The 27881-nt window shown below is 35.6% G+C and overlaps 1 protein-coding gene across 2 annotated transcripts; it reads left to right on the forward strand.

Annotated features, from left to right (window-relative positions):
• The first annotated feature begins 1797 nt into the window (after positions 1–1797).
• LOC110447650 lies at positions 1798–27881 on the forward strand. 2 transcript variants are annotated; one of them, XM_021493492.1, is made up of 18 exons: positions 1798–1969; positions 8486–10123; positions 15316–15339; positions 17496–17575; positions 18279–18393; positions 18992–19066; positions 19514–19602; positions 19798–19871; positions 20552–20628; positions 21059–21213; positions 22079–22156; positions 22580–22640; positions 22956–23016; positions 23184–23615; positions 24007–24110; positions 24455–24532; positions 25187–25321; positions 26485–27881. In XM_021493492.1, exons 2-18 carry the CDS (start codon positions 9473–9475, stop codon positions 26626–26628), a joined length of 2433 nt encoding a protein of 810 aa, XP_021349167.1. In that variant the 5' UTR covers positions 1798–1969; positions 8486–9472; the 3' UTR covers positions 26629–27881. The 2 variants fall into 2 exon arrangements, with proteins under 2 accessions (XP_021349167.1, XP_021349168.1); XM_021493493.1 differs by lacking the exon at positions 15316–15339.

A 27881-nucleotide genomic window follows, 5' to 3' on the forward strand; every position in this document is an offset into this window, starting at 1 on the left:
TTGTAGATATTTTATGATAAATAAAATATTTGTAGGGTTGATTAGCAATGTTTCTTTTCATTATTTTATTGTTGTTATAGTTTTGAACAATGCAACACGCTCAAAAAATGTAAAAGTGTTGAATTTGACAAAAATTCAATATTTCGGTATTTTTTACAAAAAACTCCCCAGTTTATCGGAATGCTTAGATTTTCATAAAATCATCTCTACAGAGTGACATAACCATTATGTGAAACTTTCATTGAATTCTGCTGGCTAATTGCGAAAGGGTGGAGCCTCCTTAAGTAAAAATCAGATCGGCCCAAATCGGCAGTTGATGTTGGCTTAATTAGCCTTTTCACACATCATTCGGTACTTTAATCCATTAGTCTGATCAATGACTCATGATGTTTTAAAAAAACACACCTAATAAATAAATGTTTTGTGTAATGGAATGTATATTTGCTGCGTCGTCTTTGTGATTAATGTGTTTTTTCCTAATTTTGACTTTATAAATCTCGATATGATTTCATTAAAACAGGAGTTAACGTTATATTTATATATAAACATTTGTAATTTATCAAAAATGCTAGAAGAAAATATGCATGGCCTCTTCTCCTACCGGGGCTTTGACAAATAAGATTTAAGTTCGGCAGATTGAAAACTACGGTACTTGTGTTTGGCTGAGAGATTACGATACTTATAGTCGGAAGAGAGGTAAATACAATGAGAAACAATCGAGATTCAATGAACAATAACTAAGATATAATGTACAATGACTAATATACAATAGTCGATGACTTAGATACAATGTTTAATGACTTAGCCACACTGTACAATGACTTAGATACAATGAACAACGACATAGATGCAATGTTCAATGACTTAGATACAATGAACAATGACTTCGATATAATTTATAATGATACACTATACAATGACTAAGATACACTATGAAGATACATTATACAATGACTAAGATACACTATACAATGAAGATACACTATACAATGAAGATACACTATACAATGACTAAGATATAGTGTACAATGACTTTAACACTTTGTGTAATGACTTCAATAGTATGTACGACAACATATACTAGTACAATGTAAAATGGCTTAGCTGATACATAATTAAATCATTTAATTTGTAGCGTACATGTAGCGAAACAAATTTCCTTTTCGTCGCCTCCAGATCTATACATTTATGGTAACGATGTCAAGCAACGTTACACCTAACACAACGGGCTGTGACGTAACATTTTTTGTACACGTTTCGACTTTCGCACATCTAACGGAGAGTGTATATTACTTGGTCCATGTTCTTACAGTCGTATACAACTCTGATACAAACACCAACTTTCTTACTCGCCTGATTAGCGGCTTTATAAATTGTGATCAATATATTGTCCGCATTCCAAGGATTTCCATTGTATATTTTATTTTATCTATTCCGTAATTGCTGTACTCTAGCTGTCTTTATTCAACTACATACAGCCTTATTCATAATCAACTGCAATTCCACTTACCCGCTGTATTGTACACAAAACAAGTTAATAATTTAATAGAAGTAAGTTTACATAGGGTTATAAGCCGTGACGACACACCATACCATCCAGCAACAATTCACGTGCTCTTGTATTGAAAGGCGAGAGCTATTTAAGTATCTCTTTCGGAAATCTGATCCTCGCTAATTATATCTTTTTGTCATGGCTTTTCTGTGTCAAGTAAAGGTTTTTAATCAAGATATAATGTAATTGTGATTTTAAAGAAACAGTATTCGTTGACGCGAGTTATTATAGGTTTGTATTTTGAACTCTATACACCCGGTTGTGATTCATGCCGCTATTGGCACCAAACAATTAACGTCAGCTAGGCACTGTGTCCAGGTATGCCTTTCTAATAAGAGGAACCCTCCTGGTGACGGATTTTCATCTAATAACGGACACACTGACCACAATGGACGAAAGACAGACACTTGACATACTGTAAGTATAGTTTATCTACTGAAATTGATTTTAAAATAATTAAAAGGTGAGTCATCGCTGCATCCTATCCCGACACATCCTCGATATCCAGGAGTTACGCTTACTTTCACTCTCTACACTCCTGGAATATGTCATTGCAAAATTGAAGGCACGAAGATAGCTGTTTGATTGGTCTCAGGTAAAAAAAACACTGACCAATCGCTAGACTGATACCTGTCCTTTGAAGATTCCAAAGGAGAGACGCCCGACTTCAAAGCCTGTCAATTTTTACCGTTACGCGACCGCGAGATTCTTTTGATGTACATCAAAGGATCGAACTAGTCTTCAACAAGGTGGTGCATATCGAGCCTTCAATTTTGCCATGACATATTCCAGGGATGTAGAGAGCAAACGTGAGCGTTACCCCTGGATATCGAGGATGATCCTCACAGTATATCATTAATTGATAGACAAATAATTTTTGATTACAAAGAAACAAGAAGACAGAAAGCATCAGTTACAATAACATATCGCTAGTAAAAGTATCTTGTTTGTAATATGTACAAAAATAGCATATTCATCGATCATTTTAATCTTTAAACTTCCCCTTTGCCGATTTAGATCAGGCAAGCACACTTCACATTATTTCGCTTAGAGAGCAAATAACTGGTTCACGGGTGTTCTTCCATTAACTCCATGTCGAACATGTTTTGTATACAATTGATCCTCCTCATCATTGTATATCCTGTTTTCCTTAATTCCATATTTCATGTTAGTCCTTCGACTGGCGAGGTGTCTAGTTAAAGATAGAGATCAAAAGCGAAACAACAGCAAACACAGGAACTGTAGTTAGTCTAGTGTGTCTTCTGTCAACTCTCTAACAGATCACCACAGGTAAATTTCCAAGTCACTTCATAAAGGTGGAGCAATGACTATTTTACCAGTTTTATCAAAAAATTAGAAAGACATATTCATAATAGTTTTTATAAGTATATTAATGAACATAATCTTCTTGTTTCCTCACAGTCAGGTTTCCGTAAGCATCATTCTTGCGAGACTGCCTTACTCAGTATTGTTAATAAGTGGGCAAAGGAAATTGACAAAGGAAATGTCAATGGTGTTATTTTCATAGATTTTAAAAAAGCCTTTTACATGGTAGATCATGAGGTTTTAATTCAAAAGTTAGCCATATATCAATGTGACAAATTATCTTTGAGCTGGTTTCAATCTTATCTCTCTCACCGGTTTCAAAAAGTTACAGTATCTAATCATATTTCTAAAAGTAATCAAATTACTCATGGTGTTCCACAGGGTTCCATAATAGGTCCCCTGATGTTTCTTATTTTTATCAATGATTTACCTCTTGGGCTAAAATCAGGTACAGATATGTATGCTGATGACTCGACTCTGAGTGCATCTGGAAGTTCTATTTCTATTGTACAGGATGAGTTACAAGCTGATCTGATTAAAGTCCAAGACTGGTGTAATGAGAATAAAATGATTCTAAATAGGAATAAAACGAAATGTATGGTTATTGCCACAAAACAGAAACTTAACAGAATAGATGATGCTCTAAGCCTAATATTAGATCAGGAATGTATTGAACAAGTAAAGAGTGAAAAACTCCTTGGTGTAAAAATTGACAACAGTTTATCTTGGTTAGATCACATAGCATCTGTTGTTTCAAAGATTAACAGTGGTTTGGGTTTACTTCGACGCATCCGTCAATATTTACCACTTTCAGCTAGACTTAAATTTTTTCATGCATGTATTTTTCCCCACTTCATGTACAGTAGCACAGTATGGAGCGGATGCTCTTTAAGTCTTCTGCAAAAACTGTCAAAAGCGCAGAAACAAGCTGCAAGATTACTGTTGGATGGTCCATTTGATACACCATCAGTAGAACTGTTTTCTTCATTAGGCTGGTTACCAATTGGCGAATATTTGAAATTCGAAGGAGGTGTTATGGTGTACAAATGTATAAATAATCTAGTTCCAGGATATCTTTCTAATCAATTTAATTTGTCTACCAACATATATACTAGATCAGCATCCCAAAACTCTGTCAAAGTACCTAAACACCGTACCATATTTTATTCCAAACACTTTTTGGTACAAGGGAGCCAGATTTAGAATAATTTACCGGTTGAAGTACGACTCTCTTCCTCTTTGACAAAATTCAAACAAAATATGATTGGTAACATTAAGAATGCGGTTTAATTGTCTTTTATTTTACTTTTATACTTTTTAGATACAACTTTGATTTGTTTTATTTTCGCTATATTAGCGTGTATTCTGTCAATTTTTTAGTTTTTGCTACATTAGCATATATGGAAATTAGACAATTTGTCTTTTAATGAAAACCATAATGGGTTAAGCACGGAATATATTTCGTTGCTTCTGTGATAGTTTTATTGTAATTGTATTGAACGACCGTTTAAATTATGAAATAACTGTGATATGAATTGCTGTTTTAGTAAGACCAACAATTATGTCTTAGTAGCAACGGTGATAATTATTTTATGTTCATTTATTTGCTGTGATACTACTTTGTCTTTTTACAAACCAATTTTACTAACAGAGGATCATGTGGAAGATTAGCTTTGCCAAACAGGTTTTGTATCCTCAATAAATAAAGTTTATTATTATTATTATAAATGAGTGGTGAATATGAACGGAGTAGAGAAAATCATGTTTCTCAGGAAACGTGTTAAATCTTTTAGTAAAACGTATTTGAAAAAATCCGTATTGCGACAATATATTGACCTAGAATGCATCACGTATGTTACCAAGTAATGACGTCTCGACATGTCACGTGGGCTATTGTCAGCGCCTTTGGTTCGTCTGCTAGGTTATTAATGATAATTACCTGTTCTATTTACGTGTTGTTGTGTGCTTGCTAATGAAGTAGAAAGTCGGGTACATACCTAACAGCCGGATTTGTATAGAAAAGGCTGATAATTAACTATATAATAAGCTAGATAGCAGTCTACACAAAAAAACACATGGTCTACGCTAGAACGCAGGGAAGAAATTGTGCATTCTAGAACATATACGGAACACTCACACACAACACGGGAATTCACAGAGCACACTGAGTCTACATTATAACACATCAAATAAACACAGTGGTACACACTGAATATAAACAGTTCACACTTGAACACACAAAATATACACGACCAAGAATAAAACGGAGGGCACATACACAACTTACACTTAAACAGAGAGAACGGGCAACGTCTGCACTAGAGCACAAGGAACATACATAGACTATTCTAGAACACAGGGAACACACACACTCCATACTGGAACACACGGATCAAATACAATGTACACTAGAACACACATCACAAAGTCACATTCAACAATTGAAAACACAGCAAATACAATCCTCACTAACATAAAAAAAAATACACAATCTACAATAGAACGAAGGATATACACACCGTCCACACTACAACACACGGAACATACACAGTAAACACTACAACAAACGGAACATACACAGTCAACACTACAACCCACGGAATATACACTGTCCACACTACAACACACGGAACATACCCAGTCCACACTACAACACACGGAACATACACAGCCAACACTACAACATACGGAACATACACAGTCAACACTTCAACACACGGAACATACACTGTCCACATCACAACACACGGAACAAACGCAGTCCACACTACAACACACGGAACATTCACAGTCAACACTACAACACACGGAACAGACACTGTCCACACTACAACACACGGAACATACACTGTACACACTACAACACACGGAACATACACTGCCAACACTACAACACACGGAACATACACAGGCCACACTACAACATACGGAACATACACAGGAACATACACAGTAAACACTACAACACACGTAACATACACAGTCAACACTACAACACACGTAACATACACAGTCAACACTACAACACACGGAACAGACACTGTCCACACTACAACACACGGAACATACCCAGTCAAAACTACAACACACGGAACATACACAGTCAACACTACGACACACGGAACATACACAGTCCACACTAAACCACACGGAACATACACTGTCCACACTACAACACACAGAACATACACTGTCCACATTACAACAGACGGAACATACACTGTCCACATTACAACACCCGGAACACACGCAGTCCACACTACACCACACGGAACATACACAGTCAAAACTACAACGCACGGAATATACACTGTCCACACTACAACACACGGAACATACCCAGTCCACACTACAACACACGGAACATTCACAGTCAACACTACAACACACGGAACAGACACTGTCCACACTACAACACACGGAACATACCCAGTCCACACTACAACACACGGAACATACACTGCCAACACTACAACACACGGAACATACACAGGCCACACTACAACATACGGAACATACACAGGAACATACACAGTAAACACTACAACAAACGGAACATACACAGTCAACACTACAACCCACGGAACATACACTGTCCACATTACACCACACGGAACATACACAGTCAACACTAAAACACACGGAACATACACAGTCCACACTACAGCATACGGAACATACACTGTCGACACTACAACACACGGAACATACACAGCCAACACTACAACACACGGAACATATACAGTCAACACTACAACACACGGAACATAAACAGTCAACACTACAACACACGGAACAGACACTGTCCACACTACAACACACGGAACATACCCAGTCAAAACTACAACACACGGAACATACACTGTCAACACTACAACACACGGAACATACCCAGTCCACACTACAACACACGGAACATTCACAGTCAACACTACAACACACGGAACAGACACTGTCCACACTACAACACACGGAACATACCCAGTCCACACTACAACACACGGAACATCCACTGTCCACATTACAACACACGGAACATAAACTGTCCACATTACAACACACGGAACATAAACAGTCAACACTACAACACACGGAACAGACACTGTCCACACTACAACACACGGAACATACACTGTACACACTACAACACACGGAACATACACTGGCCACATTACAACACACGGAACAAACGCAGTCCACACTACAACACACGGAACATCCACTGTCCACATTACAACACACGGAACAAACGCAGTCCACACTACAACACACGGAACATCCACTGTCCACATTACAACACACGGAACATAAACAGTCAACACTACAACACACGGAACAGACACTGTCCACACTACAACACACGGAACATACACAGTCCACACTACAACACACGGAACAAACACAGTCCACACTACAACATACGGAACATACACAGTCCACACTTCAACACACGGAACATACACAGTCCACACTACAACACACGGAACATACACAGAAAACACTACAACACACGGAACATACACAGTCCACACGACAACACACGGAACATACACATTCAGCGATAGAACATACGAATCATACACATTCAGCACTAGATACACCCGGAACATACACAGCCAACACTACAACATATGGAACATACACAGTCCACACTACAGCACACGGAACATACACAGTCCACACTACAACGCACGGAACATACACATTCAGCGATAGAACATACGAATCATACACATTCAACACTAGATACACACGGAACATACACAGTCCACACTACAACACACGGAACATACACAGTCAACACTACAACACACGGAACATACACAGTCCACACTACAACACACGGAACATACACAGTCCAGTACACTAGAACACAAAGTTTAAAGACATTCACACATATATAATTACACTAGAACTCCCAGTATCATCATTCAATGGGTTATAGAACTATCAACATATACACAAAACACACACGAAATAGTCCTTAACAGACAATAAATCTAATATAATTACCTAAACCGGCGCGTGGTTTGTTTGATTGGATATTTCCAATTAAATCTAGAGATAGTCTTATTCAAACATACCTATATTCCTAAGTGCAAACTTGTTTGTAGGATGCATGCACTACCACCCAGCACACCATGTTAAAACTATCATTTTATGAACTCACGGGTTTCCTTTTTTAATGATTGACATTAAAACGGACAGAATTTTTACGGCACTCGGCACATAGATTTGTGATGTACTGAAAACCACGACCATCATTAGAGACTTAAGTATCGGTACCAATATTACGGACCAAAATGACATTTTTATATATTTTCTAACCTAAGTGCTTTGTACATACACTGTCAAGATACTCGAAAAGTGTGATGATACAAACTCGAAGGTGTAATATTGAGTTACCAGCGTGCGCCAATAATAGCCTAGCGTCGAGCGTACAATGTTTCGCCGACACTTTAATATCTAAGAACAAGAGTAAACAGACCAGTTGATAGAATCAAATGTTTTAGTGTTGAGATATGTATTTTGACGAGAACGTTTCCTCGGGCTGAATTTAACCATTTACAAATCCAAATTCTATCACAGTTACTTTTGTCGTTGTAGGTAGTTGTTGTTGAACGGCATGGATAATGGGATTAAGTTCTACCTGTGAGCATCAATAATTGATTTTCCAAAATCTGAAACAAGGCAGAAGCCCTCTACAGAATGGTCGCCCCCTTTGTGAGTTAATTCCGTCCAGGAGGTGTTTCTAGGGTCAAGTCCTCGACCTTTTGGCGGAATCCAACAGAACGACATAGTACGAAATGTGATTCATTATTAATCAGAGTAAGTTGGAGATGCGGTCACACACGTTATATGGGTGTTAACTAGATAACGATAAGCGAGTTTGTTAAGCCGGAGTGATACACTATGATTTGTTGAAGTAACACATGAGAACAGACACCTGTCGTCGTAACCGTCAGATAACACCTGTTTGCCAACTCCAAGTTGGCACAGGCACCCCAAATACACTGGCAGTCGATGAACCAAACAGATCAACCTTATCAAGATAGGAACGCTCATCATAAATCTAGGTAACATCAAACCAAAAAGGCTGACCAAGTGATTACTTCGCTATTACAAGGAACTGCCTGGTTGTTTCCTCCCTGATACCCACGCTAATCGACATCGTAGATCATGACATCAAGAGGCAAGCAAAATTTATGTGTTTATAAAGCGTAAGTGAACGTCTGCTATCAGTGATATATCCAAGTGATTGCATAAGGACCCGGATACGGCTCTAAAACCCGGACTAACTGTTAGGGAAAGCTGGAGTACCGGGATATTTAAAGTCTGCGTCTACGGTATATATGGTTCATCTGTTGTACAACCGATACAAGCATTTCTCTTATTTGACATTGGGGGCACGGACTGCAAATATAGACTGTAACAACACACTGCCAGTAGAATGGAGAACTATGTTGTTATGTCTTCGTATTTAGATACCTAATTGGTCCGAGTTCATTGCCGCTGTCGCACACAATAGATAGTATTTGTCCATGTGTACCTGCATGTAACTGTGTTGACACGCTGCCATTATCTATATCAACAATGATTGAAAAGAAAAGGTCGGACAAGCGACGTCGATCCTCGAACACGGGTCCATCCGCACAGTACCTTTCGTCTCCTAGAGAAACAGAAGACTGTCTGATCCCTTCACCTCGGAACGGACCCACAGCCCCTAAACCTCGTGAGGATTCCATAACGACTAAACCAAGAGACGGTGGCCCCACAACCCCTAGACAAAGGAGCAATGATGAATCGCTGACGCCTAAACACAAGAACAACGATGAAGCTTTGAAGGACAAGAGAAGTGCAAGCGTGCCTGAAAATTCCACTACCTTGAGTCGTTTAAGTATACGTCGCCCTACCATTAAAACACCTAAAACCCGTTGGAGATCCCAGGATAGTTCAAACTCTGTTTTTATATCAGATGATAATGATGATACCGACTCGCCAGTTTTCAAGGAGGGGAGGGACGTGAGGAAATGGAGCATGTCCACGGGTATCGTCATGCCTAGGACTCGGAAACACCATTCGGACAGTGCTACTTCAACTTCTAAGCCCGAGTGGTCAAGGGCCCATAGACGCTTGTCCCTGGTCAAAGTGGTATCTAAGGTGATCGCCGCTAACACTCTGCAGCCACTGCATCACAGCAAACGGCGGCCCTCCAAACTGGACCAACTCAGGGATTTCAATAAGGTCCGTATTTGTTTGCTGTATTTACTTATGTGGTATATATAAATATTTATTCACATTGTATATATTACAGATTTGCATATACAAGCATTATTATACTTTAAGATGCCATTTATATTCGAAAGATGAATTTCTCATGAAATGATAGTTAATATTAATGTATAATTTGCCAAAACTTATGTGACTCCCAGTTATGTTTTGCACGGTTTCTACAATGCTAAATCGCAAGTAGAATAATTCTTTGATTATACTTTGAACTGAACATTAGTGCAAAGTTACTGATATGATAATGTTAATATGTAAAGATATATATACCATTAAAATAAGACCTATAAGTCACTGTTATTATAAATACAGCTTTGTTATACATGGTTAGATCACCAGTATATGCAAACTCGAAAAACATCTGACCTGAATATTGACTGAGACTTAAACTCCATATTTACCTGTAGAAAAGTCTATAATATGTAATTATTAAATACATTGGGATAATTTTCTTGATACTCAATACTCTGTCCTATATGAATTAGTGCTGTCATATATGACTAATAATATACATATATGCTATATAGATGTATGTATTATCATTGATAATGGATATATTTGTGATAAAGAACTTCAAAAACACGTGCGACCTTCTCATGCTGGCTAAATTGAGCACACTGACAAGTAACATAAGCCACTTAGATATGAAGCCGACCCTGTAATAGCCGACCCTGACTTTATAATTAAATAGTCTCCTTACTCAGTTTACCGTTCTGTTCTCTCTGTTATGAATACTGACAGTTAAGAATATAGATATTGAATTTTGTCACGCTAGCTTTTAAATGTCTTAATACTGGAAAATACTCATTACAAAATAAAATAAAATGTACACGAAGTGTTTATTCTATACTCTGAAATCATTTGACATTCTAAATATTTCTTGAACGGATATCTTCAAGTCTGCTGCACTGACGTCCACATTATACAACCTGTCACCAAGCCTTCCAGATTCAATCGCTTGTGTCAATGCTAATGAACCTGCTAAGTACTTCAGTTGCACCGTTGATGAGTATGTGAAAAAAAAGTATTGACAAAGTCGTCAATATTCATATCAATAAATCAAATGATTAGTTCTAAGGTCAAACTCCTTTGACTGCAGTTTCGAGTAATGTTTGAAGTAACCTTCAATTTTGTGGACCAGGATCTGCTTCCCATTGAAAGCATCAACAGTAAACATAAGGTACTATAGACCGCTTTATTGCATATGCCACAATCTAAAGGTATTGTAGCATTAAAAGATATTATCTTTTCATTTGGTTATACAAGTATTCAAAAGAGGTAAGGAGACATTAAACAGCGATGTTGAGATCTAAATGATCACAGTACATGTATACGTATGTATAGACAACATTTAAAGCTAACTGTTTAATGTCCACAACAACTATTACACTCAGGTTGGTTTAATCCAGTCTTATGTTACTATTAAGTGACAAAGAAATTATAAAATTTCATTAGAGCTGATATATATCGTCCATGTGAATTTCTTTACATTTGAGAGATTTCCAACACATGACGTTACAGTAGAGTAGAGGTGAGGAGAAAACTGTAACAAACAACCCCTATACCGACAATGACTAGCTAAGGCTACTATATAGCAGAATGCAATTTTATTTTTTATTTAATGCACAAACTCCCTTTTGACTTCGACAAAAACAAATTAATTATAAATAGACGAAATACCATTTTTTTGAGATATAATAATTACTTTAACACATTTGATCACCTTGAAAATGACGATCACTAGTACCGTAAATTAAAAGCGTAAAACGAATTTCTGGAAAGACATGTTGGTATATTTTTATTTCTATTTCAATAACTTAACTCGAAAATAATAGAATTTAGGTAGGAGATTTCAAAAACTGATATTAGTTAATCCTGTTGGTATAAATTGAAAACACCGGTTGTTCATTTGAACTTATAAGATAAGTACGAATACTTAATAGACCAGCACTTTACCACCTACATAGGGTGACAGGGTACAGGTTAACCACGTAAAGGTATGCTTGACCACTTGTTACTGTACATTCTGTACGGGGTGACCTAAGCTTTAACACTCTTGAGATTAAATACTCGCGTGATCTTTTGATCGACCACGAGCAATGTGTTTACTCTTCAGTAACCGCTAAATACCTCATAAAAAACAATGTACACAAGTAGCCGCTAGTCCATCTTCTTCTATTGTCTTAACCAGATGCACATTGCGTGTTGAACTGACAATAATGGGGATTGCTTTACGCCTGCTTCATAGAAATATTTATGACAATACTGGGGTTCGGCGAACATTTCAAAGCTGAGTGTCCTAAACAAAAACACTTTCGAAAATAAATACCAATTTAACATTTGTTACATTTCACCATTTCACCACTATCAACGTGGAGTAATGTTAATTTATCCTGCTTGTAATACCATAAGGGATATCTTACTGTAAACGTACCTACTGTACACCACGAAATGCTCGTGGATAATTTCCTTCGTGGTTTGAAGCCATTTAGATCCTTTCGTGGTATAAACTTTCGTGGATATTCTATATCAACAGTTTTTCAAATTCATTGTATATATTTTCGGTGTTCAATAGTAACCACGAAAACCACGGATGTTTACAGTATATTCTAGCTTGCCTAAACGTACATATATCAAAGCTTACTGTAAACGTAATTCTATTATAACTTACTGTAAACGTAATTCTAGTATAACTTACTGTAAACGTAATCTAGTATAACTTACTCTGTAAACGTAATTCTATTATAACTTACTGTAAACGTAATTCTAGTATAACTTACTGTAAACGTAATCTAGTATAACTTACTCTGTAAACGTAATTCACCCGCCAAAGAGTACCTCAATCATACTAGTATAACTTCCTGTAAACGTCCTTCCGTTATAAATGACTGTAAACGTACTTCTATTATAATTTACTGTAAACGTACTTCTGTTATAACTTACTGTATATAAGTAAACGAAACGAAACGAACCTCTATTATAACTTACTGTAAACGTACTTCTGTTATAACTTACTGTAAACGTACTTCTCATATAACTTACTGTAAACGTACTTCTATTATAACTTACTGTAAACGTACTTCTGTTATAACTTACTGTAAACGTACTTCTGCTAACACTTACTGTAAACGTACTTCTGTTATAATTTACTGTAAACGTAGTTCTGCTATAACTTACTTTAAACGTGCTTCTAGCTTTCCGTAGAGTACTTATATCAGCAGTCATATCGCTGCACATCGATAATACTTAGCATGATTTAACGCTTGACGTATTTTCGATATCCATGGATACTCCGATCTTTAATTTATCGGTTGTTGTATTTAATTGTAATTAAGAATTAGCTTGATAAGCTCTGAAATGTTACTGTCACAAAAACAATGTTTATAGTATATGTTTGCCACAGCAAATTGTGCATTTTCATTCGCCAAGATATGTATTATACCCGCCAAAGAGTACCTCAATCATACATAAATGTAACAGTTCATTAAATTATTAGAATCTATGTTGCTATGCTAATTGATTTAGTTTTACACACACCTGGACATCTGTAAATAGGTCAATTGTTTTAACCGATCTGGAGGTCGATTTATACTAGGAATTAGAGATATATTTAGGTACATATAAATGGCAGTACAAACACCACCGACACAACAAAGAAAGTTGTAAAAGCTCTTATATATACACCGGCGTGTACAGTGTAATAAACCAGGCCTCATTTATTGTGGAAAGCTATAAGTTCCTTTCTTATAGAGCCCCAAATTACAAAACAAAGGACCACGGACTCTTAAAGTGGGCACATAGGAGAGATAGGTATTAAGCAAACATGATAAGTATGTAGGTGGTGTTCAAATATTGAGTTCTTCACACCAAAGGTAGCAATAGTTTCATTAATAAACAGCGGGAGTTAGCCAATACAAACAGGTATAGTACGAACACATAATCCCGATAAGACGCTCTGTAGGTTAAATACATATACCTATCAAAGCGCTCTCCCACATGATCACTACATACCGCGCGTACAGTAAATTAGATGCTATGCATTGTACATATGTAAACCTGCATGACAATTGTATTGATAGTAAGAAACAAACATCTGTAAGCATGGCATGGTTGCCAATGATTCTTGTTCGCTGAAGATACGTTTCAAATACACAATTTCTTCAGTTGATTAAGACGTGTTTACTGGCTCCCTTCAGCGATTCGTGCTAATTAAATGCATTCTCTATTATTAACGAATTATAGCATTTTCATTTATTATATAAGCATAACGGTAAATGTGATTATTGATGCTGCATTGCCATTGCCAAAAGCTCACCTTTAGAAACCGAAACAGGATATTTTTTCTCAATCATTAGACGTGAGTTATGGCACGACCACGTCAACATCTCGGTGTGTGCAGAGATTACTTTGAATAGATTTGTTTAAGGCCGATTTGAGAGGTTGTGGTTCCTATGCCTCACACCACCACTCGAGTACTATAGACCACGCCCTCCATAGATAGTATAATGCGTGTGATAGGCATTACCAATACTGATCACATAATCATTGTAGTCTTACTGTCAAACTTACAACAGTGTCGTGTCTTTATAATATGCCTGCCTTACGACGTAAAAACAACTTCATGCTTTTTAATATAATTGCCATGCACCACAGATTATAATGTTATCCTTTTTATGTAACAAAGGGTCTAGCATACATATTTCAACTATATATTACTTGTGCAACCGTTTCAAAAAATATTATACTGTATGCTCAACTTGCCTCATTACAAAACAATATAACATGTACTTAATGTTAAACTGGCATATTTTCACATGATTATATATAACCGTATATTTTATGTTAAACTAGCATCACAAAACAGTTGATCACACTTCTCACTTTAAGGTAGACAAGACTCACAATGCCTCACACTATTATAATGATTTTAAAAATTATAATGTTATTATATTTTTTTGTAAATTTGATTTTACAGCACATAATTATTGTAACATTATAATTTGTTAAACTGGTTCTATGACATTAATCATAAATGTATACATTGAAAAATACGCTGGTATAAATAGATCTGTTCCCGATTCTATTTGATAGATATATATTGAATGAAATCGTAGCATCAACATTTTATTTCCTTGTTTTTAACTTTCCAGTCATTTATGGATGGATCACATACGGTAAAGATACTTTGGGGATTTTGATTTTATACGGATTTTCTTAGAACTTTGACAGTTATCTATATATTTATTTGAAATGCGGAATAATGGTGTTTTTTTTCTACAACCATGTGAAACATATTTTAGGCTTTTAAAGGTTGTGGTAAATAGTGTTACTTGTCCTTTTGTCAGGTTGTGAAACTTTTGGAGATTGGACTTAGATTAGGAACTGAATTTTACATGTTGGTGGTTGGCTATTAATTACTTATTGTACAAATTGGTATTACGGCATTTTGCATTTGTGGTGGTATAAATTGTGAATAATTATTATTGGAATTTTACAATGTATTTTACAAAAGATATTTATCCTTGAATAGTTTTGAATGTGTGAATATTTTGTTGAATGTGTGCACAATATGAATATGTTTGTATATGTTATTTCTTCGTGAATATTTTGAATTTCAGGACTTGAATGTTTTGTTTTCAGTTTAAATAATTTTGAAAGTATCAGCGATTCGAACTAAACCTTAATGTATTAACAGGTGTAATGAAACTTGATAACCCTAGACACAATCCTTAAACAGTGTTTATCAGTGTAATGGGACTTCAACATAATCCTTTAAGTCTTAACTCCAGCGAACTACAATGTAATGGGATATGGGCACCATTCTCGAAATCCTAACTCCGATTGATATTTTGTCAATAATAATTAGAAATTCAACGAAAGGAAGCACATATCAAAAAAATCGATTAAGTCAATAAAGAAAGCAAAGGTAAACATTGTACTACACCATGTGACCTTTTTCTTTGTTAGGACTTGTCAGTACTACTAAATATTGAAATCCTATGTGTTATGAAGTAGAATGATATGTCGAAAGACAGCAAAGTTGGAAAGGTACCTATACAATCTTTTATAACGTTACAAATGTGCAACCTTTGGCAGAAATTAACAGATCAATATTTAAACAAAAGCATATTCATGGGAAGTAAGACGTGAACAGCAAAATAGGAACATCATTAAACAACACTTAACGCAATGTGATGTACATCCTTTATTTTGTTCAAAAACATATTTCAGATAACTTTAGAATGTAACGTCTCTTGAAAACTGTGTTTTGTAATACATGCGAATACATCTCCGAACTACACCGGCACTAGTTTCATCCTTTCATGTGAAGCTAGCGGTCGATAAGCCCATTATTATGTTGATGGCCTACATCGTTGCATCATTTAACGAAATGGACATTACTAGAGAGCTCTTTAGGTCTACTGCTGACAATACAAAAATAGTGTTAGTCGTGGGACTTGTTCCTAGGCAGATGTTGGCAGTGTTTTCATATTGTCTTACCCAATATAAAACACGCATGATCTTTTGTCGATGTGTTTGCCAATGACACAATGGAAGGTTTATGGGGTGGTGAAAGCCAATTGTCTTGGTTGTTAAGGTCGATATATGTACTATCTATTTCATATATACACCTGCTTTTGTAAAAATAAAACGACCGATCATTTGTCTTTATAGTCCCGGGGATAGGGTGTCAGTTTACTGTGAGTTGCTGGATGCTGTTTGGGAAATACCAATAACCACTGTAGCAGGTCGATGTTGTTCTTATGACCCACCTTGCATAATGTGATATGAAATATCTTTATTTGAGGAGATACAAGTCTAAATAAACTGCTACCATTTTCCAAATTAATTATAACCACAACATCATGTTGCGGAAACAACCTACCAGACAACAAATAGCAGTAGATGTGACCAAAGGAGAAACACACGATGAAGAAGAGGGTGACGAGACAAAAGAGGACGTACCAAAGCTTCCAAATACTGTAGGATTAAGTAGCGTCCAAGTAGCACTTGGCCAAATGAAGAAGGGAACTTGGACCGAGCGCATTGCCATAAAACAACTACAGCAGAATTTGAAATCACAGCAAACTGCTCTTAAGCTTCTTCCTATGGTTATAATAAGGATGAAAAAAGTAGCTAGAGCACGGATAAAGGAACGGACACTTCAGTCTAGGAGGTCCAGACGGAAAATACTGCAGATGGACGGCGAGCCGGTCACACCTTTCAACTTGTTAAGGAAAAAGATAATCGGCATAATGATATGTATTCGAATGTACAAGGTTCTTGTCTACAATAGGTGAGAATAACTTTTTATTTGTTGGTTTTGTAGAAACAACTACTTAAGAAATTTCGGTTAGTGGGAAAACTTACGGTCATCTGTCTCAGGCTGTTTAAAGCCCACTCCTTAAGGTAAGTATAATTTCGTTTAAAGATTTCTTTCTGGCTGGTTCAGGAAACCCTTACCTGTCTGAAGTATTTTGTTAACGCATCAGGATTCTGTGGGGGCCTATGGTGTTTTTTTGTTTGTTATGATGTCACAATCGATCATGTTGTATCGAATTCCAGGTCAGATTTTGTCCATTTGTGTTGACGATGTAGTACCATTTACATTTTTTCTTTACATACCTGTAAATTATAAATTATGAACTATACCAATAACAGAGTTTAAATGCTCCAGTTGGAGGTAACTCAACCTTGATTGTATTAGCAGTATGCTATTCTGTTACTACAGTCACTATATGTCCAGAGACATTTTGGTGTCATAAAGGAATTTGGCGATAAATTGAGGGGGAAATATAAAGGAATTCGTAGGAAAGGGAAAAAGGACCTTAATATATGTAAGCGGTATGTGAGGTGGCCAATGAAACGAGGGGGCATTATTTCGAGGTTTTACCTTATATTCTTTATAAAACGGTTTTTGCTTTAACAGGTTCAGTACCTGTGGTTCATAACTTAATTATTCACTTGAAATTATTACACTCATTTCAGTGCCAGCATTCTTTATGACCTTTTACTATAAAATAATTTTATGTTGTATGATAAACGTTGATGGGATTATTAGTATTGTGACATATTTAAGGATGGCGTTAATTATGATCTATATCCCCCACAGAGAGAAGGAACATGAAGACGAGGTATCGCCTTTTATTAAAGGGTTACACTTCCACGACTATGATACCCCTACCGATCTTCTGTTCGACAGATCCATCTTCAAGGCAAATAAATCGGTAAGTGGTCACCAATAATATAAACTTTTATTTGAAGTGTTTCGCATATTAATTAACCTTTTCAGGAATGTAATAATCAATTAGGTTTGGAGTGTTTTAGTCATGTCACTGGAAACACGAGGTGACACGACCTTACGGCCATTTAAACCTGAACAATGTACGCTGTAATCGCGTGAAATGTAAGTGCTACTGTGTCCCGAGTTGATACGATCTAATATTCAATGAAGCAGATGTACAATGTAAACGGTAACCAGCGAGACCAGTAAAGCGCCTAGGTATCCCTAGGAAACACGACCAAACATATAGGGCCACTGTATCGAAGGTGGTACGACACAATGTATTAACAATTTGAACAGTATGTAGTTTCTAGCGACAGTTGTACCTTTACACATTATCGTTGTCAAAGTTCTACTCTTTGTCATGTTTTGTACCGAACGTGCCTAGCGCTATACATATTTCATAGATCTCTCCGCTAGAGTCGTAAGCCTTATATGGATGCATTGTATATGGAAACTGGTGGCAAAGTCAATTGCTTATATGTCTATATGATATATGTCTATATGATATATGATATGTGTTCAATTGCCTTGTTTTAAAGATGCGGGTACCTGAAGAAACAAAGAAAATACTGTGTACAATCCCACGTAACCGAACAGAAAGAGAAATATATGTGGTAAGAAGTTCACTCGGTCATAACATTTTACCTACAGAGTCTACACTTGTTATGTATAGGTTTGTGTATATGGGCAAATAACAGATATTCATTATCACGTATATCCACGTGCAACTAAGTTCATCTTTAACAAGCTCAGTAGAAATACAAAAAAGTGAATAATAAAAAAAAGAGAATAGTAACAAATTGCATTCTTTATCAGTCATATTTTACAGTATATGATAACAAAAGCACAAACAAATTTTGCATGATATTCTACCACGTCCATGATGAAACAGCACTTTTCTGTGATACATTGAAAATATTCAGTTAATACATTCATGATCTAGCTTTACATTTTTTTCTTTCCCAGATTTATAATAAGACAGCAAAAATATCAAATACACTGTTGGTAATTTTTAATTTATATAATAATAATGTCATTCCAATATCCGTTTTACTTTCCAGGCACAAATTGCTCTACGCAACATTAAAGCCATTGCTGATTACCCTCAAAATATGCAACTGAAGATTGCCCAAGTAGGACAATATGAAAGGTATCGAAACTTTTCAAAAAATAACTGTTAAAAGTAGTTGGAGATATTATTATGATTGTAATTTCTATTATAAATGTTTGCTATATTAAAACATTTATCGATTGTAACAACTACAAATCTCTGTTTAAAAAAAAAATCAAAAAAATCTGTGCCTCGATTTGGTAACAAATGAAGGTAACAATTATTTTTTAAAAGGTACGAAGCGAAGCGAATTGTCCTACGTCAAGGTCATCCGGCGTCAGCCTACTACTTTGTGCTGTCAGGAGAAGGTGAGAATGTTATACGTCATTTGCATCATAAAGAATAAACCAAAGATAACTTTTAGATCTAAAATTATTTACCTTTATTTTTCAATAATGCATCAGAGCATATGCCTTGCAAGTAACAGCTTTCACTACTGGGCACAGCCTTTTTACTACTAGGCACAGACTTTTCACTACTGGTCAAAGCCTTTCACTACTGAGCACATCCTTTTACTACTGGGCACAGCCATTTTACTACTGGGCACAGCCTTTTCACTACTGGGCACAGCCTTTTCACTACTGGGCACATCCGTTCACTACTGGGCACATCCTTTCACTACTGGGCACAGCCTTTTTACTACTGGGCACAGCCTTTTTACTACTGGGCACATCCTTTCACTACTGGGAACATCCTTTCACTACTGGGCACATCCTTTCACCACTGGGCACAGCCTTTCACTACTGGGCACAGCCTTTTTATTACTGGGCACAACCTTTTTACTACTGGGCACAGCCTTTTTACTACTGGGCACAGCCTTTTCACTACTGGGCAAAGCCTTTCCCTATTGCACCAATACATTAAAAAAATGTTATCTCTTTAACTTTTTCTGTATCAACATAGAAAACTATTGGCTACCAATTATCAATGACACCAATATATTCATCGCTAATGGTTGAATATCTTCTTATAAAACTCCATGTTTTAGCTGTGGTGATGGTTATGGACGAGTCCAGGACTTACGCCAGACCAGCTTTTCACATCAACAAAGGAGGCGATTTTGGGGTTTGTTCACATTATTATAATCACTCCTAACAATGCTGAAACATATTCATCCACTGTCTGTATATTGTTTTTCCAAATAACGTTGATCTACTCGAGAAATAATCGGCCGATTTTTCCTATATATACTACTGTGTCGATAATATGATTATTGAAAAAAGCGTAATTTTATTTACAAAGTAAGCGTAATTTATACTCTTCTTAAAACTCCTTACTACTGTATTGATGACTAAAGTACGATTCAGAATAAGGCAACGAGGACATAACTCCAATGTTGTTAGGTAAAATACAGTGCAGATTGTAAATATTGAAATCCATGGAAATTATCTTGTGCTTAAATAAGATGTATTTAAATTATATCTTTGGCACTCAAGACAGTAAAAATAAATGCAATTATAGATGTATGTATAAACGTTTGTTTTTCTACTTTCAGGAACTGTCTATCATACAAGGCACGAAGCGCAATGCTACCATCATTTGTAAAGAGCCTTGCGAGTTCCTTAGCATAGCCAAGAAGGATTACAAGCGTATATTTATGTCGGGTGGCGCAAAGAGTCTTGGTGATCCGGACCAGGAAAAGTTCTTGAGGCAAGTTTCTATAATCATCTAATTAGATATATAATACATGTGTACTTGGAGTGTTTTATTCTTAATTAAGTAATAATTCAACCACATGTACAATTTGTAGATAAAGTGGTTGAATTTTAATTAAATGAAAATTCGATCAACTGGAACAGGTTATACCAGGACAGTAATGAAATCATTAACCATTTATGTTTCGGCGCACACAGGGTTTTAATGCACTTTGTTGCAATGCTATGATATGCATACTGGTCGCTATTGCTGACTGCGGTTGAATACATAAATGCATGACTTAATTTGCTTACTACTGCCGGAGGATAATTAGCTGTAGGCTAATCAGTGTATTCCGCCTGGTAGTTCGATGTTGCATCAGCTAAACAGCATATTGATTTAAAAGAATTTCACAAGTTGTTTTATTGTAAACCGCAAATACGAAAAACAAAAGCTTGAAAAGAAAGTATTCCTTTTGAAACAACAAACCTTCTTTTGCGAACCTTGAATTCTTTGCACGATTGTACATACAAGGGGAGGTTACCCTGATGATTATAGTGCTAGTAGATGTAGGTTCCCAATACCAGTTTTGCCTCGGCCACATATAGTAGAGGACCATAAAGTAGTGTCTCGCATTTAGCTTCATTTCTATCAAAACTAGTCTGTGGGCATATATCTGTTTTAAAATAAAACCATTATCTAGTTTTTGTCGGACACTGCTCTATTCCATTACACCTAGACGAGTTAATCATAAAAGGCTGCGTAACATTTTCGTTTAGCTGTAGTGTTTTAATGAATTCAATGTGAGTCATTTGTGTAAGCGCTTATGCCATCATTTTATTTTTATCAAAACATAATAAATCTTTTTTTGAAAATTTAGATCTCTGAGTTTTCTTGATGGATGGCCACTTGACAAGCTGAAGGAATCACCTGACAAGACAAAGTTCTTGTATTTCAAGTAAGATATTATCAGTTTTATGCAGCAATCTGTTATTCCCGTTTAATTTTGTAACTGTTATTCTTTAATTGAAATTTGTACATAACACACTGCAGTATTATAAAATCGAACTAAACATCTTTAAGTCTTTATTCATTTTAGCAGAGACAGACGTATATATACAGATTTGAACAAGTAAAATAGACATGTTTGAATGTTTGATTTTAAGATATATCACTTTTAACAAACTCATGTCATATGCATTAGAATGCAAGTTTTAAATTGCTGATCGCTCAAATTCCCGTACTTGTGTTATACTGAACTGTAAACATTGTGTTTTTTGTTAAAACTTGTTTTGTTTTCGATGCGTGTGTATATATTTGTTTTAATTTCATTTATGTCATGCTAATAAATTAAAATAATTCAATCTTGTTTATTTAATAGACGAGGCGATATACTAGCACAGGATTCAAACTACTATGATTGGATCGTAGTTGTCAAATCGGTACGTCATGATATTAAAAACTGCTGAAATAGTATCTTTGAACATGAAAAACAGTTTTATATTTAGTCTTTCGGGACAATTTTTTATCAGTTGAAAAAACCCCAAACAAGTGGATAATGTTTTACTTACCTTAAGAAACTTTTCACTCAGAATGAAGAATTAAATATATTTCTTGTTATACTAAAGTATGTATTCTTTCAATGAGATTTTTTTTTATTATAACACATTTCAACAATCTTTACTTATAATGAATAAAATAGATATTTGATTTCTATAATAGTAACGTGTATGTTGTTTGTATCTTTATTATCGAAGGGAAGTGTGCGGATCCTAAAAAAGCTGAAGAAAGTAGTCCCTTTTGAATGGAAGAAGAAAGGTATGCATATAGCAATATCACGAGAAGAAAAAATAAATAAAATGATATAGTAATATTAGTATATCATTTGTTTTTTTCATTTCCCATCTAATGAAGACGCTATGTCGTAAGAATGCACAAAGGGAATGTTATACAAAATTTATCATATGAATTGTTTGTATTTGTAGCTAAGGTAGTCACATTTGTTTCCACAAAGGAGAAACGTGATAATCAGGAAAAACGAAACGTCAACCGGAGAATTCTTGCAGAGCTAAAAATCCCTCTACGGAGAAATGTTGGTGAAGAGGACGACTTTGTAGAGGAATATCCTGGTAAACCACGCCCGTTTCAACATCCACTTCCTGACGGCTCAAAATGTGATAACCAAGCTAATGACGATGACGTCAATCTACCGGATATACATCACGCCCAGAATAAGGAAAACAAACCGAGAAATTCGTTCCCAAAAATAGAGTCGCAGATCTTGCCTCGATTGGCCGAGGGGAAAGAAGCCGAAGAGGATGATGTAGATGAGGACGACGATGAGGAAGGAGAGGATGAGTTCGACGATCTACCGACTGATGCCAATTCGGAACAGCTTAGACAAATAAAAAAATCTGGTGAGCTTCCTATCTATTATACAAACTGTTCAGAAAAGGCTAGCAGACCGCTGAAGAGGATGTATTTAAGAAACTTGTTGTTGAACATTTATGTATGAATTGGAATCACGATGTTAATAACTGGGTGATGTTGATGAAAATATTTTACCTAAGTTAATTCACGTCAAATGACGCTATTAAACACAAAACTGCGAATCAAATACCTTTATTATCATCCATCCTTACACATCACATTGCTACATATTTATCAAATAATGTCATGACCAACAAGGAAAGATAAGACTAAGATACATGTATATGAGGTGGTTGAAACGTTCAGTGACTAAGCTTACAGTGTAGTTGCTGGGTCCATCTTCCAAAAACAAACGAATGCATTGCCTACAACTTACAGGTGGTCGAGGACGGCGACGAACAAGTGTGTTTGAAAAGGAGAAGGAGTTGATGGGTTTCAAAGAACACAAACGAACGATCCAGGACGACCTTGCCAAGAAAAAGGTAAACTTACATGGACGATATCATTGTAACTTCAGGCCTTGAAATCGAATGAATTTTTTGTTATTCCATATTTAACATAATCATCTGTTACCTCTCTTGTTATGCATCGGACGTATTAGTGACATAGTATGTCATACCCAACATGTGTCTGTCGATTATCACTCTTCCCATTGGTAGGTGTTTGTTGTGTGTTAGACATACCGTTAACTGACGCCATGATGTCATTAACTGTAATTATGGAGCACCATTTAATAACTGATGATACTTTGACCTGTACGTGTTAATATTCACATTGAGTAAGTAAGCTATTTACAAAGTAGTGTAGTGCCATGTTTTCGTTACAGGAACTGGATGACATTACAGAAGCCGATCTCAGACCGGAGTTTGTTGAAGTACAGACATTAACTAAAGGCCATGCATTTGTAAGTCCTTGTTATTAAACCTGGCCCGTAGAATATCCAAAATATAACGTAGTTGTGATAATAAGATAAGTTGTTGTTTTAACGATACAATAAGAAATTATCAATGTTCCTTTTGTAGAACAAATTGTAACACATCATACAGGATTAACATTTTAAATATAATTATCGACATGTTTCCCACTCTTCATACACAGTTCCAATTGTTTGTGCTTTCACATTGTCTACTGCGTAACTATTTAAAAGAGTTATTTACCTTTGAGCGTGAATAAAAAAAGAAAAATCTGAAAGAACGATAACTCGAATAGGACTAGAACCATATATAAAGCGATGATACTGGCCAAATGACGAAATGATTTCAATACTACAAGGATTAACCATTATTGAAATGAACGATTTACCTTTCACGGAGATAATTATGGGTATTAATGGTTTAATTTGTAGGAAAGGTAGTCATAATCATATATAGTTTTTTTTATTAGATATAAATTATTTCATTTTTACAAAAGTAAGCATTGTTATATGTAATTTTTTTTTTTAGAATTACTTTATGAATGGTTACTGTTAGAGATAAGCACTTATTATACGTTCATGGTTTCACCTATACGAAGGTTAGCCATTACCATACATGTAAATACAAAGCTTTAATTTTTTCAGGGTTTAGCCGATCTCATATTGGAACCTCAGCCCAGTTTTTGTATAGTGAGCAACGGAGCGGATATTATTCTAATTGACAAAGAGTTCTACGTCAATAATGCTTCAGATGCTCTGAAGAACAAGATGAGACAGGAGGTAAAGTACATCATAATTTATTAATAAAATATAAAACGTTGCACATTATGCATGAAACGAATACCATACGATATAATCAGGCTTTGTCTCTTTACTTTGACGAGGATACACGGGCCTTTCGTTTATAGGCCAACAAACGATTCCTGTTGATTCCTTATCTTTGTTACGAGGTCACCTCGGTTCGTTATATTGTATTCTGTTATTTTGTGTCCAACTCACTTATTGATATTGTCTTTTTTTCCCAACTCAGTTCCCATTGTTCTTTTATCTTTCTTTTTTTCAGATTCCTGTCGGGTTTTTTCTTATGTTTTATGATCATCTCGATAGCTTTTTTTTCTTCTGTTTTGAGATCACGTCAATGTCTGGTATTGTCTTCCGTTTGTGAGTGCAACTCTGTTCCAGTTCTTTATTATGGCTTTGATTTGAGGTCATTTCGGTTCAAGATGATGTCAATTTAGATTTTGTACTTGTATCCTGTGGTACTTTTATTGTTGTTTTACTCATCATTTAAATGTCTTTTTGAAAACGGAAGATAATGGGTAAGACATGTTCATCGTATTTCTATAATAATGCAATATACCTGAATGTTCATATCAGACAATTAACCGCTTTCTCCCTATATCTGTCGGGTTTAATCATTCATATTTTTTAGTTCGAAATAACCGTACGTGGCAAGACATCACATCGTCTGTATGTGGTTTTAGTGCTTTTGAAGTGGAAAAAAAAGCATGAAGATCAATTATTACTTACATGTATATCAATTTTGCTGTAAACTTCAGTTATATAAACTGAAGCTCATATCCTTTTATTAGAATATGTAACCTAAGAATGACCATCGATCATAACTAATAATCTATCAAAGGAAAATGTCTATTAAAATGTGAAATTACTGTGAAGGACAAGATTGGTTATTTGAAAATTAAATGAAATAAATAAAATGGATAATAAAAATAATAAATAAAAAATAAAAAGTTAATCAAATTCGATATAAGCATATAATAAAATCAATACAGAACATTACTTATAAAGAGTTTATATCGATTGAAAAATTTAATCCTTTGATCAAATATGTTAAGGCTAGAAATTTCAGTATTTGGTATTTTCCTATTTTTATTCAATATCTAAGGTATATTGAATACCAGAATTGTTTTCCTATTCAACAGCTATGTCCCTTCCCGACTGACGAGGAGATGCAGAATAAACTACAACAGAACGTAGACTGGTCAGCTTACCGTACAGAAACCATGACACAGACTTTGGATTACTTAAAAACCAAACGGGAGCAGCGCATGTCATTGACGGCTTGACGTTGCGAAAAGTGTTCATCTAACAAAATATATGTGATGTGTGTAACTGAAAAAAGGACTTAATCAAAATATTACAGATAACAGATCCACTTCGAATATTATCAAGAACTATGAGGGAAAAGTATTTTCTCAAAATTAAAGCAGACGGTCACGAAATTATTAAATTCGTAACGTTAACAAGTGCCTTACACATCAAAGTATGGCGTAGGAAATCAAAATGGTGCAACATGAAAAATAAATATTACAATATTGAATCAAAAGTGCTCTTTAAAGATTGACTGGATTATTTTGCTCAGTTAATGATAGAAAGACGGTTTAACACACCGCCACTGTGCCAAAAATTCCCATTATGTGTGAAAGGACGTCTCAAGTCTCCTACACTTTTGTATATAATCATAATGTTTGTTCACTATCCTCTGCATAATATTTATTTATTTATTGACATAACTTTTGTTTAACTAATATAAATCACTCTTGGTGACCCGGATGGAATGTCATAGAGGGTCTTGATGTGGAAGGAAACCGGAGAAGACCCACGCTTTGGTCGGGCAGGCGACTCAATATCTGTTCACGTCTGATAGGGGAATCGAACCCCGGCCGCCTTGGTAAAAGGCGAGTGTGTTATCTATTGCGACCACCAACACATGCTTTCTTAAATTGTTTGCAAAACCGACTCTGCTATTCATTTTCAGGCAAATGATTTTTATCATATCATCACCTCATCCCGGATTTATACTTTTACATGTTTTAAGTGATTTCGTACTTACAAACTATAATTAAAAAAACAGTATAGAGTAGCTACATCGTCCTATACTATCATAACTTTGTGTTTTTAATGTTGCGAAGGACTTGCTATAATTACTTGCTATTAAAATAAACCAGGCTATATTGAACTTCAATGAATCTAGTTTTACTCCAGTCAATCCAATTTGTAGTTTTCAAAGAAAAGCTGTCTGAAATTTTCCCCGAAATCATAAAATCTTATTGATAATTGCCAGCTTCTCCGTGGTATTTTTTTCATATTGCATCAAATTACTGTTATTGAATCGCTTGTTTTCAGAGACTTATTCCTCCCAGTAATGTGTTAATCCTAAGTGCAGCAGCACAAAGTCCTTCAGTATTAGTTGGACAGTGCCTGTGTGCTGTACTCCATGCTTTGGTAATATAGACCACACTTACGTGTGTCCAGGTAGGTCTGGTCCGGGGCTTGTCTATAGATCTTTTTTTTCTTTTTTTCTCTCAAATATTTTATT

This window comes from Mizuhopecten yessoensis, unplaced genomic scaffold (assembly GCF_002113885.1).
Source record: "Mizuhopecten yessoensis strain PY_sf001 unplaced genomic scaffold, ASM211388v2 scaffold3555, whole genome shotgun sequence".
Classification (NCBI taxonomy): domain Eukaryota; kingdom Metazoa; phylum Mollusca; class Bivalvia; order Pectinida; family Pectinidae; genus Mizuhopecten; species Mizuhopecten yessoensis.

Bases quoted from the DNA above. Each gene is read 5' to 3' on its own strand.
- LOC110447650 (XM_021493492.1), top strand. From the start codon at position 9,473: ATGATTGAAAAGAAAAGGTCGGACAAGCGACGTCGATCCTCGAACACG. The intron at 20,629-21,058 runs GTTTGTTCACAT...TTCTACTTTCAG, and splicing joins ACAAAGGAGGCGATTTTGGG to GAACTGTCTATCATACAAGG. The intron at 24,533-25,186 runs GTAAGTCCTTGT...TAATTTTTTCAG, and splicing joins TAACTAAAGGCCATGCATTT to GGTTTAGCCGATCTCATATT.